The sequence below is a fragment of the Mandrillus leucophaeus genome, unplaced genomic scaffold (genome assembly GCF_000951045.1).
Source record: "Mandrillus leucophaeus isolate KB7577 unplaced genomic scaffold, Mleu.le_1.0 Scaffold524, whole genome shotgun sequence".
Taxonomy (NCBI): domain Eukaryota; kingdom Metazoa; phylum Chordata; class Mammalia; order Primates; family Cercopithecidae; genus Mandrillus; species Mandrillus leucophaeus.
In genome coordinates, this window is record NW_012105631.1 from 1,820,135 (window position 1) to 1,836,949 (window position 16,815).

A 16,815-nucleotide genomic window follows, 5' to 3' on the forward strand; every position below is an offset into this window, starting at 1 on the left:
TAAATAGGGAATCCTTTCCCCATTTCTTGTTTCTCATCGATGCAAAAATCCTCAATAAAATACTGGCAAAGCGGATTCAGCAACACATCAAAAAGCTTATCCACCATGATCAAGTGGGCTTCATCCCTGGGATGAATTGGTTTTTTAAAAAGATAAACAAAATTGATTAACCTTTAACTAGACTAAGAAAAAAAGTGAGAAGACACAAATAAACTGAATCTGAAATTAAAGAGGAGACATTACAACTGATAGCACAGAAATGCAAAAAAATTATAAGAGTACTAGGATGAATTACATACCAACAACTTGGATAACCTAGAATAAATGGATAAAGTCTCAGACACATAAACCTAGCAAGTCTGAATCATGAAGAAATAGAAAGTCTGACCAGACCGATAAGTAGAAAGAAGACTGAATCAGTAATAAAAAGTCCCCCATGGAAGAAAAGCCCAGGACCTAAAGGACTTTATTGCTGAACTCTGCCAAACATTTAAGGAACTAATACCAATCCTCAAACTCTTCCCAAAAATTGGAGAGGAGGAAATACTTCCAAACCTATTTTACAAGGCCAGCATTACTATGATACTAAAGCCAGACAAGAGTATTACAAGAAAATTAAATCTCATGCCAATATTCCTGATGAATATAGATGCAAAAATCCACAACAAAATACTAGCAAAATTGATTGTCACAACACATAAAAGAATCATTCACCATGATCAAGTGGGATTTACCCAGGGATGCAACGATGGTTCAACATATGCAAATCTATAAATGTGGTACACACATGAACAGAATGAAGAACGAAAACCATATAGTCATCTCAATAGAGGGAAAAAAAACGCATTTGACACAATTCAAAATCCTTTCATACCAAAAACTCTCAACAAATTAAATATAGAAGGAATGTACCTCAACACAATAAAGATCATATATGACAAGCCTACAGCTAACATCATACTCAATGGTGAAAATTTGAAAAGTCTTCCCCTAAGATCAATAACAAGACAAGGATGCCCACTCTCACCACTTCTATTCAATGTAGTACTGAGAGCTCCTGCCAGAGCAATTATGCAAGAAAAAAAATAAAGGCATGCCAATTGAAAAAGAAGAAGTTAAATTACCCCTGTTTGCCGATGACATGATCTTACATATAGAAAGCCCCAAAGACTTCACACAAAAAACTGTTAGAACTAATAAATTCAGTAAAGTTTCAGAAGAGAAAATCAACATACAGAAATCAGTAGTGTTTCTATACACTAACCACAAATTATCCAAAAAAAGAAATCCCATTTGTAATAGCTATAAAAATAAAACAAAATATTTGGGAATAAATTTAACCAAGGAAGTAAAAGAATTGTATGCTGAAAGCTATAGACATCAATAAAAGAAACTGAAGAAGACACAAATAAATGGAAAGATATACCATGCATAGACTGGAAGAATTAATATTGTTGAAAATGTCCATATGACCCAAATCAATCTACAGATTCAATGCAATGCCTATCAAAATTGCAATGACATTTTTTACAGAAGTGGAAAAACAATCAAAAAAATTGTATGGAACCACAAAAAAACCCTGAATAACCAAAGCAATCTGGAGCAAGAAGAAGAATGGTAAAGGCATAATACTACCGGACTCAAAATATACTACAAAGCTATAGTAATTAAAACAGCATGGCACTGACATAGAAACAGACGTATTGACCAATGGAACAGAATAGAGAACCCAGAAATAAATTCTTTCATTTAGAGTCAATCAATTTTTGACAAAGTTGCTAAAAGCACACAATGGAAAAAGGATACTCTCTTTGATACATGTTTCTAGAGAAACTGGATATTTGCACACCGAAGAATGAAATTAGACACTTACCTCATTCCATATACAAAAATCAACTCAACCTGGATGAAAGACTTAAATGTTAGACCTGAAACTGTAAAAACTACTAGAAAAAAAAAAAAAAAAAAAAAAAACATAAGAAGAACATGGTCATTACAGGGATCATTGTGCTGCCTACACTCATGCTTCCTCCAGCTGAACTGACAGTCACAGAGGCTGACCTGCCTTCATCCCTAATAGGTAACAGAGGACCTTGATTTTCTTACCTAGAGGATGAAGGAGTTAGATTAGATCAGTGGCTTGCCACTGTGTTCCTTGGAGCCCTAGGGTTCTAAGAAGGTTTCTCATGAGCATCATATTGAATAAAGAGAGGGTATGCCAAATCAACTTTTATCTGTTTCATAGATGACTATCTGCTTCTGCTTGTGGAAATAAGAGCTTGATTGCTTTAAAATATTGTGAAACACTGGATTCATTAGTCTTTAAGGTCCACATGTGATTCACTTACTTGATTCAGTATATTTCTTTGTTTGCAAATAAAAATTACAATATGGGGACTTTTGAATAAATATCTATGATATGAATTAATAAAATAATATTTTCAATATCATAAATATATAGATTGCTGCTTAAAACAACCAGTCTCTCTTTGGTAAAGAGCAGTTAGCTTTTCTTTAACATTTTTCTTAAATTCAATCCTAAATACGAGTACCCCAACCTACCTTTTGAGGAAACCTGGATTCACATGCAGCTACAAATCTTCCACAATTTTTTAACTTATTAATTTGATTCTATCATCATATACATTAATAATTGGTTGTGTACTCTTTTATTTTTATTTTTTTTGAGATGGAGTCTCGCTCTGTCACCCAAGCTGGAATGCAGTGGCAACCTCTATCTCCTGGGTTCAAGCAGTTCTCCTGCCTCAGGCTCCCAAATAGCTGGGATTACAGGTGGGCGCCGCTACACCCAACTACTTTTTTATTCTTAGTAGAGACAAGGTTCTGCCATGTTGTTCAGGCTGGTCTCAAACTCCTGACCTCAGGTGATCCACTCGCCTCGGCCTCCCAAAATGCTGGAATTACAGGTGTGAGCCACCGCAGCCAGCCAGTTGTTTACTTTTGATGAAGGATAGCCAATGTAGGATTAAAGAGGATTCCAATCACAGTCACCAGGCTGGAAGTTTATCCATCAATAAAGCAAATGACAATAACTCATGGTGATAAATATTAAATCCAAGCAACAAGAAAATATTTTATTTTCCGGTGTTTCATTGGGCTTCTGAATCATTCTGGACACATGTATATTTCCCTGTCTATATTAGTAGTATGTTATTTTCTCACTTTAAAATTATCCCATTAATTTTTGGATTTATTTGTTATTTTGGAATATTTCCAAAAATTACACTGAAACATTTGTTATTAAAATAAATAAAGACTAGTTGACAATTACTACTTTATCTCAAATTTCTTCTTAACGTGTTATAAGGAAACATAACCAGAATGGTCAGTGCAAGAGTCCTGCACATCAATTAATTTCCATGTCCCAATTTCGTCACTGCACAATGAAAACCTTGCCTCAAACACACCTCTGAGTCTATGGTAAGAAAAAACCTTTCACAAATTTGTGTAAATCTCTGGCATCATAAAAAGATAAATAACACATCGCATTCTCCATTCAGCTATATTCAGCATATGAGATCAGAAAACAAAAAAAAAGCTTAGGTGTTTAAGCCAAGTTTTTATTCTCCACAAAGAAATTAGAAACTTCTATCTTGTGGAAGTGATGAGATTGCCATTCTCTTTCTTTCAGCTGAAAAACAACCCAGCAGAGCTCGTATATGATGCAATTTTTAACTAAGATAGTAATTATTTTAAGACAAAAAAAAGATATGTGGTAACTAACACTTGTGTGTTATCTTTAGATTTATATTTTCTTTAGATTTATATTTTCCCATGTTACGATTTGTCATCTTCACGACAAACTCATTAAGTAAAATTTATTTATTTATTTATTTATTTATTTATTCATTCATTTATTTTTGAGACAGAGTCTCGCTTTGTTGCCCAGGCTGGAGTGCAGTGGTGCAATCTTGGCTCACTGCAACCTCTGCCTCCCGGGTTCAAGTGGGATTCTTGAACCTCATCCTCCTGAGTAGCTGGGATTATAGGTGCCTGCCATCACATCTGGCTAATTTTGTAGAGACGAGATTTCACTTTGTTGGCCAGGCTGGTCTTGAACTCCTGACCTCAGGTGATCCACCCACCTTGGCCTCCCAAAGTGCTGGGATTACAGGCGTGAGCCACCATGCTTGGACAGTAGAATTTATTTCTCTCCATTTCATATTCGAAATCAGTGAAGCTCATAAAAGTAACTTTAACAAGGTTGCTCAGCAAGTTTGAGAAGGAGCCAGCATTTGAACAGATTTATCTTGGGAAGAGTTCCTCTTTCTACCAAACTCAGCAAGAAGGCCAAATTCTTGAGTAATAGTATATGTCTTGGATGTCAGATGTCTGAGTAATATTCTGAGTTGGACTAAACCTGGGAGTGGCTGGGTAAAGCTCTAGACTCCTATTCTGATCATTCAATATTTGAGCCATCTTGCAACCCTGTCTCCACTTGCTGTTGAGATTTTTATTTGCCACTTCCCACGCAAATGTTCTCTTTATACTGTGAGGACATTGAGGGAAGGGACTAGAATCTTATTCATATTTGCTTTATTCCCAAGGGTTTGCATATAAGAAGCCCTACACAAATAACTATTTAAATGAATTTAATCAATTTATTAATTAGTGCAAAAAAAAGATACTTCTTGAACATCTACCTTATGACTGGTTTCATGTGAGATCAGTAAACAAGACACAGAGACCCCCCTGCCATCATGGAGTTTATGGACCGTATATAAAGACAGACATTGAACGACTAATAATAATGGTGATGAGAGCTAAGAGAAGAGCTGTTTGCCATTAAAGCTAGAACATGAATTTTCCAGCATCTTCATTTTGAACTTCGAGCCTCAGGAACTGTCAGGGAACTGTGTAGGCCTTCCTGAAGAAGAGACATGTAATCTACAATCTAAAGTTCAAGGGGAAGGGGACAAATGAAGAGGAAAAAGCAATGAAGAGAAACCAGCACACGTACTAGGATAGAAAAGCACATTCCCGAAAGTGCAATTCAAATCCTGCATCTTATAGAACTACCAAGATTCGAACCAAATCTAATAATGATGCTGGGATTTTCAGAGGCAATAAGTATTGTAACAGATTAAAATTGTTACTTCATGGAGATAAATCATGCACTCTTTTGAATCTTTACGATAGATCTTCAGTAAATTTTTTCAGCCTTGCTATAAAAGTAGGGAGTAGGTCTGTGGTTCTCTTTTAACTGAAACTAAACCTTTTGTTTCATAGTTAGAGTTTCAGTATCCTAATTGGTAACCAGCCCAGTTAAAGTGGATTGTTGTGAACCCTAATGGTTGAAAACACGTTGTAAAGATTTATTCCGTCACAGCTGGTCTTTGCCATGTGACTGCACATTTTATAGTTAGTTATCATTGTACTTCCAGTTGTAAATTAAGTCTTTATTCAATGGGATTTTTCAAGTTGTTGTTATAGAAGGTATCCTGTGGCCATGTGTGGTATTCCATGTAGTAGAAAATACAATATATTATATTGCTTTATGGCAAGCACTTTATACATATCATTAAAATAAGATGTTCTCACGGGCTATAATTTTATGAATTTAAAGCTTCACTTAAAACTAACGTACATATAAAAACTGCCAGAAAGATACATGTTTTCATTACAGGTAGAGAAATACTGAACAATCGCTGAGTAATCCCTATGGGATATTGCCACATATGTTGAAACCTTACCCCCCGGGCCTCAGAATGTGACTGTATTTGGATATTGTACCTTAAGTGAGGTAATTAAGATTCAATGAGGTCTTGTGTGTGGGGTCCTAATCCGATATGACTGGTGTCTTTCTAAGAAGAGGAAGAAGCTGTGGATGCACGGAGAAAAGGCCGTGTGGGGACACAGAGAGAAGGCAGCCTTCTGCAAGCCAAGGAGAGAGGCCTCAGGAAAAACCCAAACCTGCTAGCACCTTGGTCTCAGACTTCAGCCTCCAAAGCTGTGAGGCAATTGACTTCTGCTACTTAAGCCACCCAGTCTATGGTATTTTGGGAGGGCAGCCTGTTATGAACTGTGTCCCCACAAAACTTGTATGTTGAAGCCCTAGCCCCTGGTATGACTATATTTGGAAATAGGGCCTTTTTGGAGGTAACTAAGGTTAAATGAGGTCATAAGGGTGGACCCCTAATCCAACAGGGCGTATGAGAAGAGGAAGAGATGCCAAGAGTGCTTGGACACAGAGGAAAGGCCATGTGAGGACACAGGGAGAAGACAGCTAGCCACAAGCCTAGAAGAGAGGCCTCACAAGCCAGGCCTGGTGGCTCACGCCTGTAATCCCAGCACTTTGGGAGGCCAAGGCGGGCGGATCACCAGAGGTCAGGAGTTCAAGACCAGCCTGGCCAACATATAGCGAAACTCCATCTCTACAAAAAAATACAAAAATTAGTTGGGTATGGTGGCATGCACCTGTAGTCCCAGCTACTTGGGAAGCTGAGGCAGGAGAATTGCCTGAACCTGGGAGGCAGAGGTTTCAGTGAGCCGAGATTGCACCACTGCACTCCATCCTGGCCAACAGAGCAAGACTCCGTCTCTCAAAAAAAAAAAAGAGGGGGCTCACTAGAAACCAAATATTCCAGCACTTTGATTTCGTATGTCCAGCTTCCAGAATTGGGAGAAATTAATTTCCGTTGTTTAAGCCACCCAGCCTGTGGTATTTCATTATGGCAGCCCTAGAAAACTAATACGGATATATATATTTACAGTCATCAATATACATGTGCGAGTGTGTATGGATCTATCCACAGTCTGTCGTGTGCAGTCAAATTATCTAGATTTCTAGGTGAAAACAGTGGGGAGACTTTTATTATGTCTTTGCATATTCAAATTTTTGTTAGATTAAAAATGAGAAGGCATAATTTATATTCATGCAGCCAAACCATATCTGGATATTAATTACAATAAAAACAGAATTGGTTTTATGAAGTGGGGTCAATGCGTGGGTACCCTCACATTTTAAAAATTGTTTTGGACATATTCACAACTTGATTATTTCAGCTTTCCAGGAGAATGTATGTAAGAGCCTGTGCTTAACCTACCTATAATCGCCAAAGAAGAATATTAAACTTTGACTACACTGTTTCAAATTAAGCTTTTCTTATGCAGCTGTTATATTCCTGTCACTTATCAAGTTACCTTAAGAAGCATTTTGTGAGTTTAATTAAGCCTGACTAATTCTCCAACAGTACAAAGAAAGATGAATTCCTTAAATATTTAATCCATTTATGACTCAAGTGTCATTTTCTGAATGTACCTGTTAAATTCTTGGAATTAATTAGCCTTTGAATTAAAGCTGCTTTTTCAGATGTTCAAGATGTATAGTCAGTCACAGCTCACAGAATCTGCAAATTCAACATCGCATCACTTCACCAGGAGAATTTATTCCAAATGCTGCATTCCAAACCTCAGCCTGTCCGGCTTGTTTATGAGCCCGGGACTAAGAAACCTGTCACTGTAAGCTTGTTAACCATCAAGCTTGCCTTCATCATAATCTCCATTCTTGGTCTTTCCTCTCCTTCCTCCTGCGTCCAAGTAAGAATGATTTAAAGGTTAGCTGCCCACTACTTGCAAAATCACTATTCCTTTTCATTGAAATTTTATTCTCCTTAAATCACCCCAAGCTTCACCTCCTTCAGAAAAGAAATGGGCTTTTCCCTATTATAATCAGCAGGTAGCACCATCATCAGCCCTTCCCTCCCCTCAGTATCCTTCTGAAACACTAAATGAATGCATGGCTTTATTTATTTATTTATTTATTTATTTATTGAGACAGAGTCTCACTCTATCATCCAGGCTGGAGTGCAGTGGCACCATCTTGGTTCACTGCAACCTCCATCTCCCAGGTTCAAGCGATTCTCCTGCCTCTGCCTCCTGAGTAGCTGAGCCTACTGGCGCTCGTCACCATACCCAGCTAATTTTTGTATTTTCAGTAGAAATGGGGTTTCGCCATGTTGGCCAGGCTGGTCTCTAACTCCTGACCTCAGGTGATTTGCCCAACTCAGCCTTGTGACTTTATTTTAATTACACATTTTCTACGTGTTCTCTTCCAGTACACTGAAGGCTATCGAAGACTAGAAGCAATATTCCTCAAGATGAGACTCCCAAGAATACAATGAGGTCGATCAGGCAACCACATTTATGGGGCTCCTAATATTCCCAGAACTGGGATTCAGTTTCCAGATTCCTGTATGAGAAAACTGGAGGACGGGATACATGAGAAGACAGAAAACCACACACACACACACACACACACAGCCACAAAGACACAAGCCCATAGTCACAAACCCTGCGTGCTTTGGTACTCGTTAGTGTAGTGCTCAGTAATCAACTATGCCAGCACCATGCTAGACACTGAGGTTAAGAAAATGGCTGGTTGACTCAGGTTCTGAAGGAGAAAACTGCCTTTTGATTGAAATTCACATTCCTTAAGGGATGATAAGAGACTAGAAGGCTATAAATTAGCTAGTTAGCTTTCACATTTACAAGTCTCAATTTGAAAGTTTATCCTCAGATATCATTTTCTAGCATTTGCAATATAAACAGTAACTGAAAAATATTTCTGGAATAATTCACTAAGCACTCTTCATTTCCTTCCATCACCGCCTCCCACACACCTTTGATTTAAAATATAATTATTTACATTGAAAATCCAAACCACAAAATGCCATGTTAGAATTTCCAGTTCCAGACACTTCCACCTTTTTAAAATCAAATGGGTTATGAAAATACTTTTGTTGCAAAGAAAAATAAGAACAGAAAAAAAAAATTAAAAGAAAAAAAACACAAAATTCTCATGGTTGTATTCGAATGGGAAGAGCCAGCACTGGGCAGTGGCCAGGGCCGTTCCCAAGGGCCCCTGGGAGAGATGTACCTACCACCTTTCATCATTCCCACTTCGTAGCATTTGCGGAGCCGGCAGGCCTGGCAGCTCTTCCTCCTGTTCTTATCAATGGTGCACTGGTTGGTGGCTGGACACATATAGTCGTTATGTCCTGTTAAAAGCAAGAGGACAGAATTAATATTATTTCAGGAAACTTAGCCAGTCAGAATCCACAGGGAAACCTTTGGGAGGCTGTTTCCCTATCAATTCCTCAGCCTTACCATGGGGCTCCTCAGCCTGCCTACCTTTTTCTGTTCTTCTTGAAGTGCAAACAAAACCTCTCATGGGCCAGGCACGCTGGCTCAAGCCTGTAATCCTAGCACTTTGGGAGGCCGAGGTGGGTGGATCACGAGGTCAGGAGTTCGAGACCAGCCTGACCAACATGGTGAAACTCCCGTCTCTACTAAAAATACGAAAATTATCCGGGTGTGGTGGTGCGCGCCTATAATCCCAGCTACTCAGGAAGCTGGGGCAGGAGAATCGCTTGAACTCAGGAGGCGGAGGTTGCAGTGAGCCAAGATTGCGCCACTACACTCCAGCCTAGGCAACAGAGTGAGACTCCCGTCTCAAAAAAAAAAAAAAAAAAAAAAAATCCTCTCGTGGACTTAATTTCTACAGCAGCCAATTGCTTCAGGAGTCCTTTGGGCAAGTCACCTTTAGTTCACACAGTCTGTGTTTTGTAGCACCATATTTTATATGGTTATATTTTCTCAGCAGATAAGGTTTTTTGGATTTGGTTTGGTTTGGTTTGGTTTGGTTTGGTTTGATCAAGGCTGCTTACCAAAATCGTTGTCAGGGTACAGACATTAGAAATAGAATTTTCAGAGAGCGAGTTTCAAAGTAGCCCTTCTTAAAATATAATTTAATTAAGTCGGTAGTCACATGCAGCACAGAATACCTAAATTCAAGCCGGCTTGGTGGGCTGCGTGGTGACAAAGTTCAGTCCTTCAGTTTGTAAGTTAGTCCATCACTGACTGCCTGGAGAACTCTGAGCAAGCTACCTTACGTTTCTAAGTCTCTCTTTCCTCCTCACTAACCTAGAGACAATCATGGAATCCACCACATCCAAAGATTCTAAGAATTGAACGTGAGAATGCAGGTCAGGAGTTTACCATCATTCTCTGGATATGGAAAACACTCAAAAGATGTTTGTTGTTGTTACCGTTATTTTATGATTAACCTTCTTTGTTTTCTCTCTTGTTGATTGACTCTCTCTCCCTCAAATGCTCCTTACTCATTGGCTTTGATCACATGCAAGACTGTCCTGTAAAACAGTCACCCTTGCCCCACATGCTCTCTAACTTCCATCTTCTATCTTGCCCCTCGTTCCTAGCTGAACTCAGAAATGTCTGCACATGAAATCTCCTTTTCTTCACCTCTCTTGCGGGGCTCAACCCACGCCAATCTGTTTTCCACCTTAGTTGCCCCAAAAAAGCAACTTCCCTAAGATTATCAATGAATCCTGTTGCCAAATTTTACAGATATTTTTCAGTCCACATCCTACATAACCTATCTGGAGCAGCCTACAATGTTGATACCTCCCCTTCTGCCTTGAAAGAGGCTTTTTCCCTAGGCTTCCATAATCCTAAACACCCCAGTTGCTTCTGCCTCTCAGGCTGCAGTCTCCAGGTCTTGTCTACAGATTCAATTTCCTCCATCCACCATTAAGCCAGAGCTGCTCAGGGCTCAGTCTTAGGTCTTCTTCTTCTCTTACTACTCCATATTCTCCCACAAGAGAATCTAGTGCATGTCCATGGCTTCCATCATCACCAAATGCAGATCACTCAGAATGTACGCTTCCAACCCAACCCTCTTCTCTGAGCTCCTGCTATATATATATCCAGCTGCCCACAGGAAGTTTCTGCTCTAAGATTTAGAAGTCACCTCCATCCTTTTATCCCTCAAAAGAAATCTGATTTATAGGGAGCAGAATATTAAAATTCACAAACTAATAAATATCGGCATGTTTTTATAAAGTCTGTCTGCATAAGTGTAAATTCTTACATATCTTGGGGAAATGTCCTGAATTTAGACTAAGGAAGTTATGTCTACTATGGTAAAACATGTTTCTCATTCTCCCACCCCAAATTTGAATATATATTTCACACTCTAATTCAGATTCTCTGCTTAAGTCTCTATTTTTTCCATTTACTAAGGGCAAGATGCAACATGCAGTGAAATGTTTTAACTACAGAGCTCTTTGTTCTTTATTCAACTAAAGGGTCAGGCCCAATTAGAAGAGGGTGGAGTGAGGACTTGACCAGAAATGCTGCTCTCATAAAACTTGGCTTTCCATCTTTAAATATACATTATAAAAGTCACTGTATAAACGGGCTTCAGATCAAATTAACATTTGCACTCTTCTATTGCATAACAGAAACCAGCAAACTAGTCAGAGAGTTATAAACCGTAACTTCAGTAAAAGACCACACACTGACTCAGATATCCAGACATCGTTATTATTTTTAGAATTGTCCTTATTAATAGGGTCAAACTGAAGAAGTAATAGAACCAGAAACAAAACTTATCTGTGCAGATGCTAACTGCAAGCAAAAAGAGTATTCTTCTGATACCCTAAAGAAACTTTCAGTGTTTAGTCTCCTGTGGTATTTATGCAGTATATGCTGATACATTTCAGTGTTTTTAAAAAATGAGTATATGGCCAGGTGTGGCAGCTCATGCCTATAATTCCAGTACTTCAGGAAGCTGAGGTGGGAGGACAGCTTGAGACCAAGAGTTTTAGACCAGCTTGGGCAACATAACAATATCTTGTCTCTACAAAAAAAAAAAAAAAATTAAATTAAATATTAGCCTGGCACGATGGCACATGCCTGTAGTCCTAGCTACTCGGGAGGCTGAGACAGGAGATCGCTTGAGCCCAGGACGTCAAGGCTGCAGTGAGCTGTGATTGCACCACTACACTCCAGCACAGACAACAGAGCGAGACCCTATCTCTCAAAAAAAAAAAAAAGAATAAAATAAAAAATAAATTAGTATACATTAAGTTTCAGAGGAAAATAGTCAATAACCATTCAAACCAAATATTACTTTGACTCACTGTCTCCCCAGAGTCAGTTACTTTGTAAGCCAGAAGAAGATAGGAGAACTGAATTGGGTCAGAGGCCAGTTGGCTGAGTCTCATGTTTGGATTGGCCATCCACTGTAGATAGGTTTCTTTGTAGAACCAAGTGAAATTCCTGAACTAACATGTTTAATGCATAAAATATACTAGATTTTTATAATTGAATTCATCTCTTAACAAAAATGGAAATAGACGTACAACAGAATCATGTTCATACTGCAAACCTTTTGTGACAAAGCTAGAATTGATAAACTGGCAAAAAGAAAAATTTAATAAATACATATTTGATATATGCAATTAAAACAAATTCTTCTTAAACAAACACCATTAACAACTATTTCTAAGTCTTCAGCTCATGTCAGAAGAAGAAAAACAACAAAGTAGTTTTTTTTCTTTTCTTTAACAAGTGTAACTTGGTCAATATGTGTTATTAAAGCAATTGATTTAAGTTGCATTAAGAAGAAATTCTTTTTAAATTTTATTATCTGGTCTTCTCAAGATAATGCATGAGAAAATCTTACTGAAGTAGAGTTGATTTTCTCAAAAACAACTCACACCAATTGTCTTAGTGAAACATAGCAGTGTGTTTTTTTTTTAACTGAAAACACAGGACTTGATGTACGTGACCAGATTGGCCCCAAAGTCCTTCTGTGCAGGCCCAGATGAACCAAGCCCAAAGGCCCAAAGCCATGATGTTCAGGTGAAGGTTTGGAAAAATAATCAGCACTATTTTCTTGCCCGCCAAAAGATAAAAATAAAAGGCCTCTGGAGGAATCTAAGGTTTGACTGGTAGGAAGTGGAGGTGACAGGTGGTGAATGAGATGGAACCAGAAAGACAGGAACAAGGAGAGAAAATGCCTCTCAGTAGGAATCACCAGGCCCACCCCAGCCCCTGCAGAAACAGAAGGACCCACATTCAGCTTTTCCCCAAGCTTCCCTTTTTCTTTTTCTTTTTCCTTCTCTTCTTATTTTCCCTCCTTTGGTAGCAGCTGGTTTAGCTTTGTTGTCATTACACAGAAAGTCTATATTTGTTAGTTATGAAAATAAATAATGGCCCATACATATGCAGAGATTCAAAAGGAATATGAAGACAGGCCAAGCAGTTGCCTGAGAGAAAGCCAATATAATATTGCAGGTCTCTCTTTTTTCACCACTGTTCCCTCAGTATTTTCTGGCGGTCACTTCAGACCAAATCTCTTTCCTGAGCTTCTGAATGTCCACCTGCCCCCGTCCATCAAGACTTGACTCTCTCACACTCGTCAAGATGGATGTGCCCCAGACAGAACGGATGACTCTCGTCTTTCCTCGCCAGTGTGTTCCTACTCACTTCCCAGCTGAACCAAGAAATGTCTGCACGTGAAGCCTGAAACATGGGCATTATTCCAGATTCGACCTTCTTCCTCACCTGACCCTCCCTCCCCACCTCCCACCACAGGCACACAGATCAAAACAAATATTTTCTGGTGATTTTTCAAAGCAAAACCAATTTTGCCTCGGGCACCACCATAGTCCCTACCTTCTCCAGCCCAGATGGTTACCACAGCCCACTGTGGGACCCTCTGCCTCCAGCCTTCCCCCACCAATCCTTCCCCACAGTGTGGCCACAGCGATTTTCCTAAAATCATATGCCATCCGGCCACTATCCTGCCTCAATGTCCTGAGGCTCCTCCAAGCTCTAAAAATGAAATCTAAATGCAATGCCTTCACACAGTTTGCAAAGCTCTTAATGTTTTTCCTTGCCTTCTCTCCCCCACTCTAACTCCCATCCAAGTTCCAGCCATGTCTTTCTGTTGACACATGCCATGCTTCTCACCCCCAGGACTTTGCACATGCTCTTCTTCCTCGTGGAAACACACTTTTTCTCCTCTTAGGCCAGCTGACTCCTACTCATCTTCTAAGTGTGCCGGTCAAGATATCAATTCCTCTGTGCAATCTTATCTGCCCTTCCAGCCATGCTTAGTTTGTGTCTTATCATAGGACTTACTATGTTGGGTTTTAACTGCTTGTCTCAATGCCCAGGTCAGTCTCGGCATGGCAAGGGACGGACCATATCTGTCTCGTTTATTGCTATTGATCCTGAGCCCAGTGCATTCTCACACACATGGCAGAGCTCAACAAGTATCCAATATCTGAGCAAAACTGAGATGCTAAAGCTCCCCTTATCCCCAACTTCATCTGTGGAGCACGGGCCTCTTGAGAGGAACGATTGGGGTTCTATAAAGGAAGTAATGAGTGGGAAGGTGAGGACCCTGAACAATATGATGGCCATTCTACCTCAGGACCCCAAAACTCAAATCCACAAGAACAAGGCTTGGTTCTAAGCAGGGGCAGTCTGCTCTTCAGCACTGGGGGGCGGAGGGGGGGCGGCAGACATGAACATAAAACAGATATTCATAGATGAAGAGGGCCAGGAAGGGATCCATGAAGCCATGCATTGCCCATGAATTATCTTACTCTTTCCATTTTGAGGCCTTGCCGCTTTCCTAATATGAGTGTATTTCATGATTGCCCCAAAGAAAAATCAATATATTCTAATTATTCCAAAGCTTGTTCTATATAGAAATATTTTTCTGAATTAAAATGCTATTTCCCCCACTATAATATGTTGGTTATGTAGATATTTTAATATGGTTCATTTTACTAATAATGATTTGTTTTCATAGTGTGTTTTAACTTTTTAAAATTTCTATTCCAAGATTTTACTAAACTCTACAAGATTAGCAGTTTCCTTGAATCATCTCCCCATTCACCATCATCACCAGGAAACGCTTTAGCTTTAAATAAAGTAGGTCTATGGTATTATTTTCCTAGAAATAAAAATCCTTATAAATGAATTATTAACAAGACTGAAGAAAAAGCATATCTTGATCAAAGGATTTCTTACATATAAACTACATAAACTGTCCTGTAACTGACTCATTTTATGAGAAGCTGAAGTTCAGAGTACTCCTCTCCTGGCTTCACAATTGAATAAGATACTAAAAATATTTGCTTCCATCATAGCCTACAAATTTGAAGATCCATTGTCCCAATAAGGCAATTCTATGCCATAAGTATGTGGTGTAGTTATTTTTCCTTTATCATAACTTCCTAACTTTATGGAGTCAGAAATCATACTTGAATGGTCCTTTCCCACTATTTCCATCTTGAATTGATGCATTTCAAAGCACACCACAAACTTACAACACATCTAGGGATTTAATTTGTGACTAGAAAACTTCAAAACACAACACATTTATTCTTGCTTTATAATTTTTTAAATAAGTGCATTCCCTAAAGAGATACACAGTACTCTGGAAAAAAAAAATTAAAGTCAAGGAGACTTTCATAAGGTTAGATTAAAAGTCAAGTTATGTAAACTGGGAAAACATGTTGTCTCATTAAGGAATAAACACTTAGCATTTCTTATCAACATATAATAGCATTTAGCTAACTGTTCATATTTTAAGGCTCAGAAATGAAAATGAATTCTAAAAGAAAAATGAACTCTCCAATGTTTAAGCACTCACACATCAAATAAGAGCCAATTTTAGCTAATCCTGTCAACAAGCCTCATTGGAGGAGTCCAACAAAATAATATTTTATTTTCAAAGTCCTATTTTTTATACCCGATTGCCCCATAAATTTAGCTAACATATGTAAAGCTTGGCTACCTTTACAGTCTCCTTATTAAAGGCACTCATCAAATATTTACATAAAATTAACGATGATTTATCACATTTTGAAGCATCCAGGAAGTATAAATAGTTTAAGCTGACAAATAAGATGTCAAAATCTGAATTTCTTTCTACTTCTAAGCATCAATATGTTTTCACAGAGTGTTCTTTAAATCTGATGTGAAATCACAAGTTTCTATACATATTTGGCCAAAGGAAAACCTATGATATTTTAGTTTTATCAGTGAAAGACTATATTATCCTTTCAGTGTTGAGGTACAGAGAACATAGTTTTGAGCTGTAACATTTGGGAAAATAGTAAGAATCTGCACATGAATTTTCAAAGCACTGTTATATAAACCAGCAACTGCCCAGGCCTGAGTAGGCACTTGTAAGAGCTGTTCCTGCTCTGGCTTGTTCATTTCACACTTGTGCTCACTTCCTATCCGGGGGTAATTCCACAGGCTTGTCTGGCCAAACATTCTCTCTACCAAGGACACCGAGTCTTCTAGGTACTGAACATCACATGCCAGGAAGTGTGTTATACATTGATTGTTTCATTTAACCCCCTAGCAACTTTATGAGGGAGGAATTATATTAATCCTATTATACAGATGCAAAATTATAATCAAAGTTTAAAAGCCTGATCCAAGCCAGACAGCAAGCAGGTGGCAAGTGGGCTTTGAACCAAGGTCGCCTTTCATACCAGAAGCTGAACTCTTACGCATTCTAACAACCTTCATATATGGAAAACCCAGCTTCTCCAAAGGGCAAGCTCTTCACTCAAGAATAGTATCTGCTTTCCAGATTGCAATCATGCAAGGAATCTCTGCAACTGTCTGACCACCAAGCGTTCTGCTTCCTAGGAAGCTCATGTCTAAGAAAGAAAAAGTGAGGAATTGACACAGCCAACCCAATGTTACTGTCTTCTGTTTAACATATCTACGAGACAAATACTTACTAAGACCACGCTAATATTAAATCATTTGGGCAATACGCTTTGACTTAATATGACAAGGATGAAATGCACAGTCCAACTCCCCAGCCACGATGATACAGAGAAACAGAAGTCTTGTCCTGCCTTACACTCTGAGAAAGATATTGACTTCCTGCAGTACCTAGTATCTGTATCTACCCCAACCCTTGACTCTTGAGTGATACTTTGCCTT

At 38.8% G+C, this 16,815-nt stretch overlaps 1 protein-coding gene across 6 annotated transcripts in view; it reads right to left on the bottom strand.

Annotated features, from left to right (window-relative positions):
* Nucleotides 1–16,815, bottom strand: part of ESR1 (estrogen receptor 1) — a 421,968-nt gene that overhangs the window by 227,021 nt on the left and 178,132 nt on the right. For 5 of the 6 annotated variants that reach the window (XM_011996801.1, XM_011996802.1, XM_011996799.1 and 2 more), the window contains one exon: nucleotides 8,904–9,020. In XM_011996801.1, coding sequence (XP_011852191.1) covers nucleotides 8,904–9,020 — 117 coding nt within the window. The remainder of the gene's footprint in view (nucleotides 1–8,903; nucleotides 9,021–16,815) is intronic. The other variant, XM_011996804.1, reaches the window with a different exon arrangement.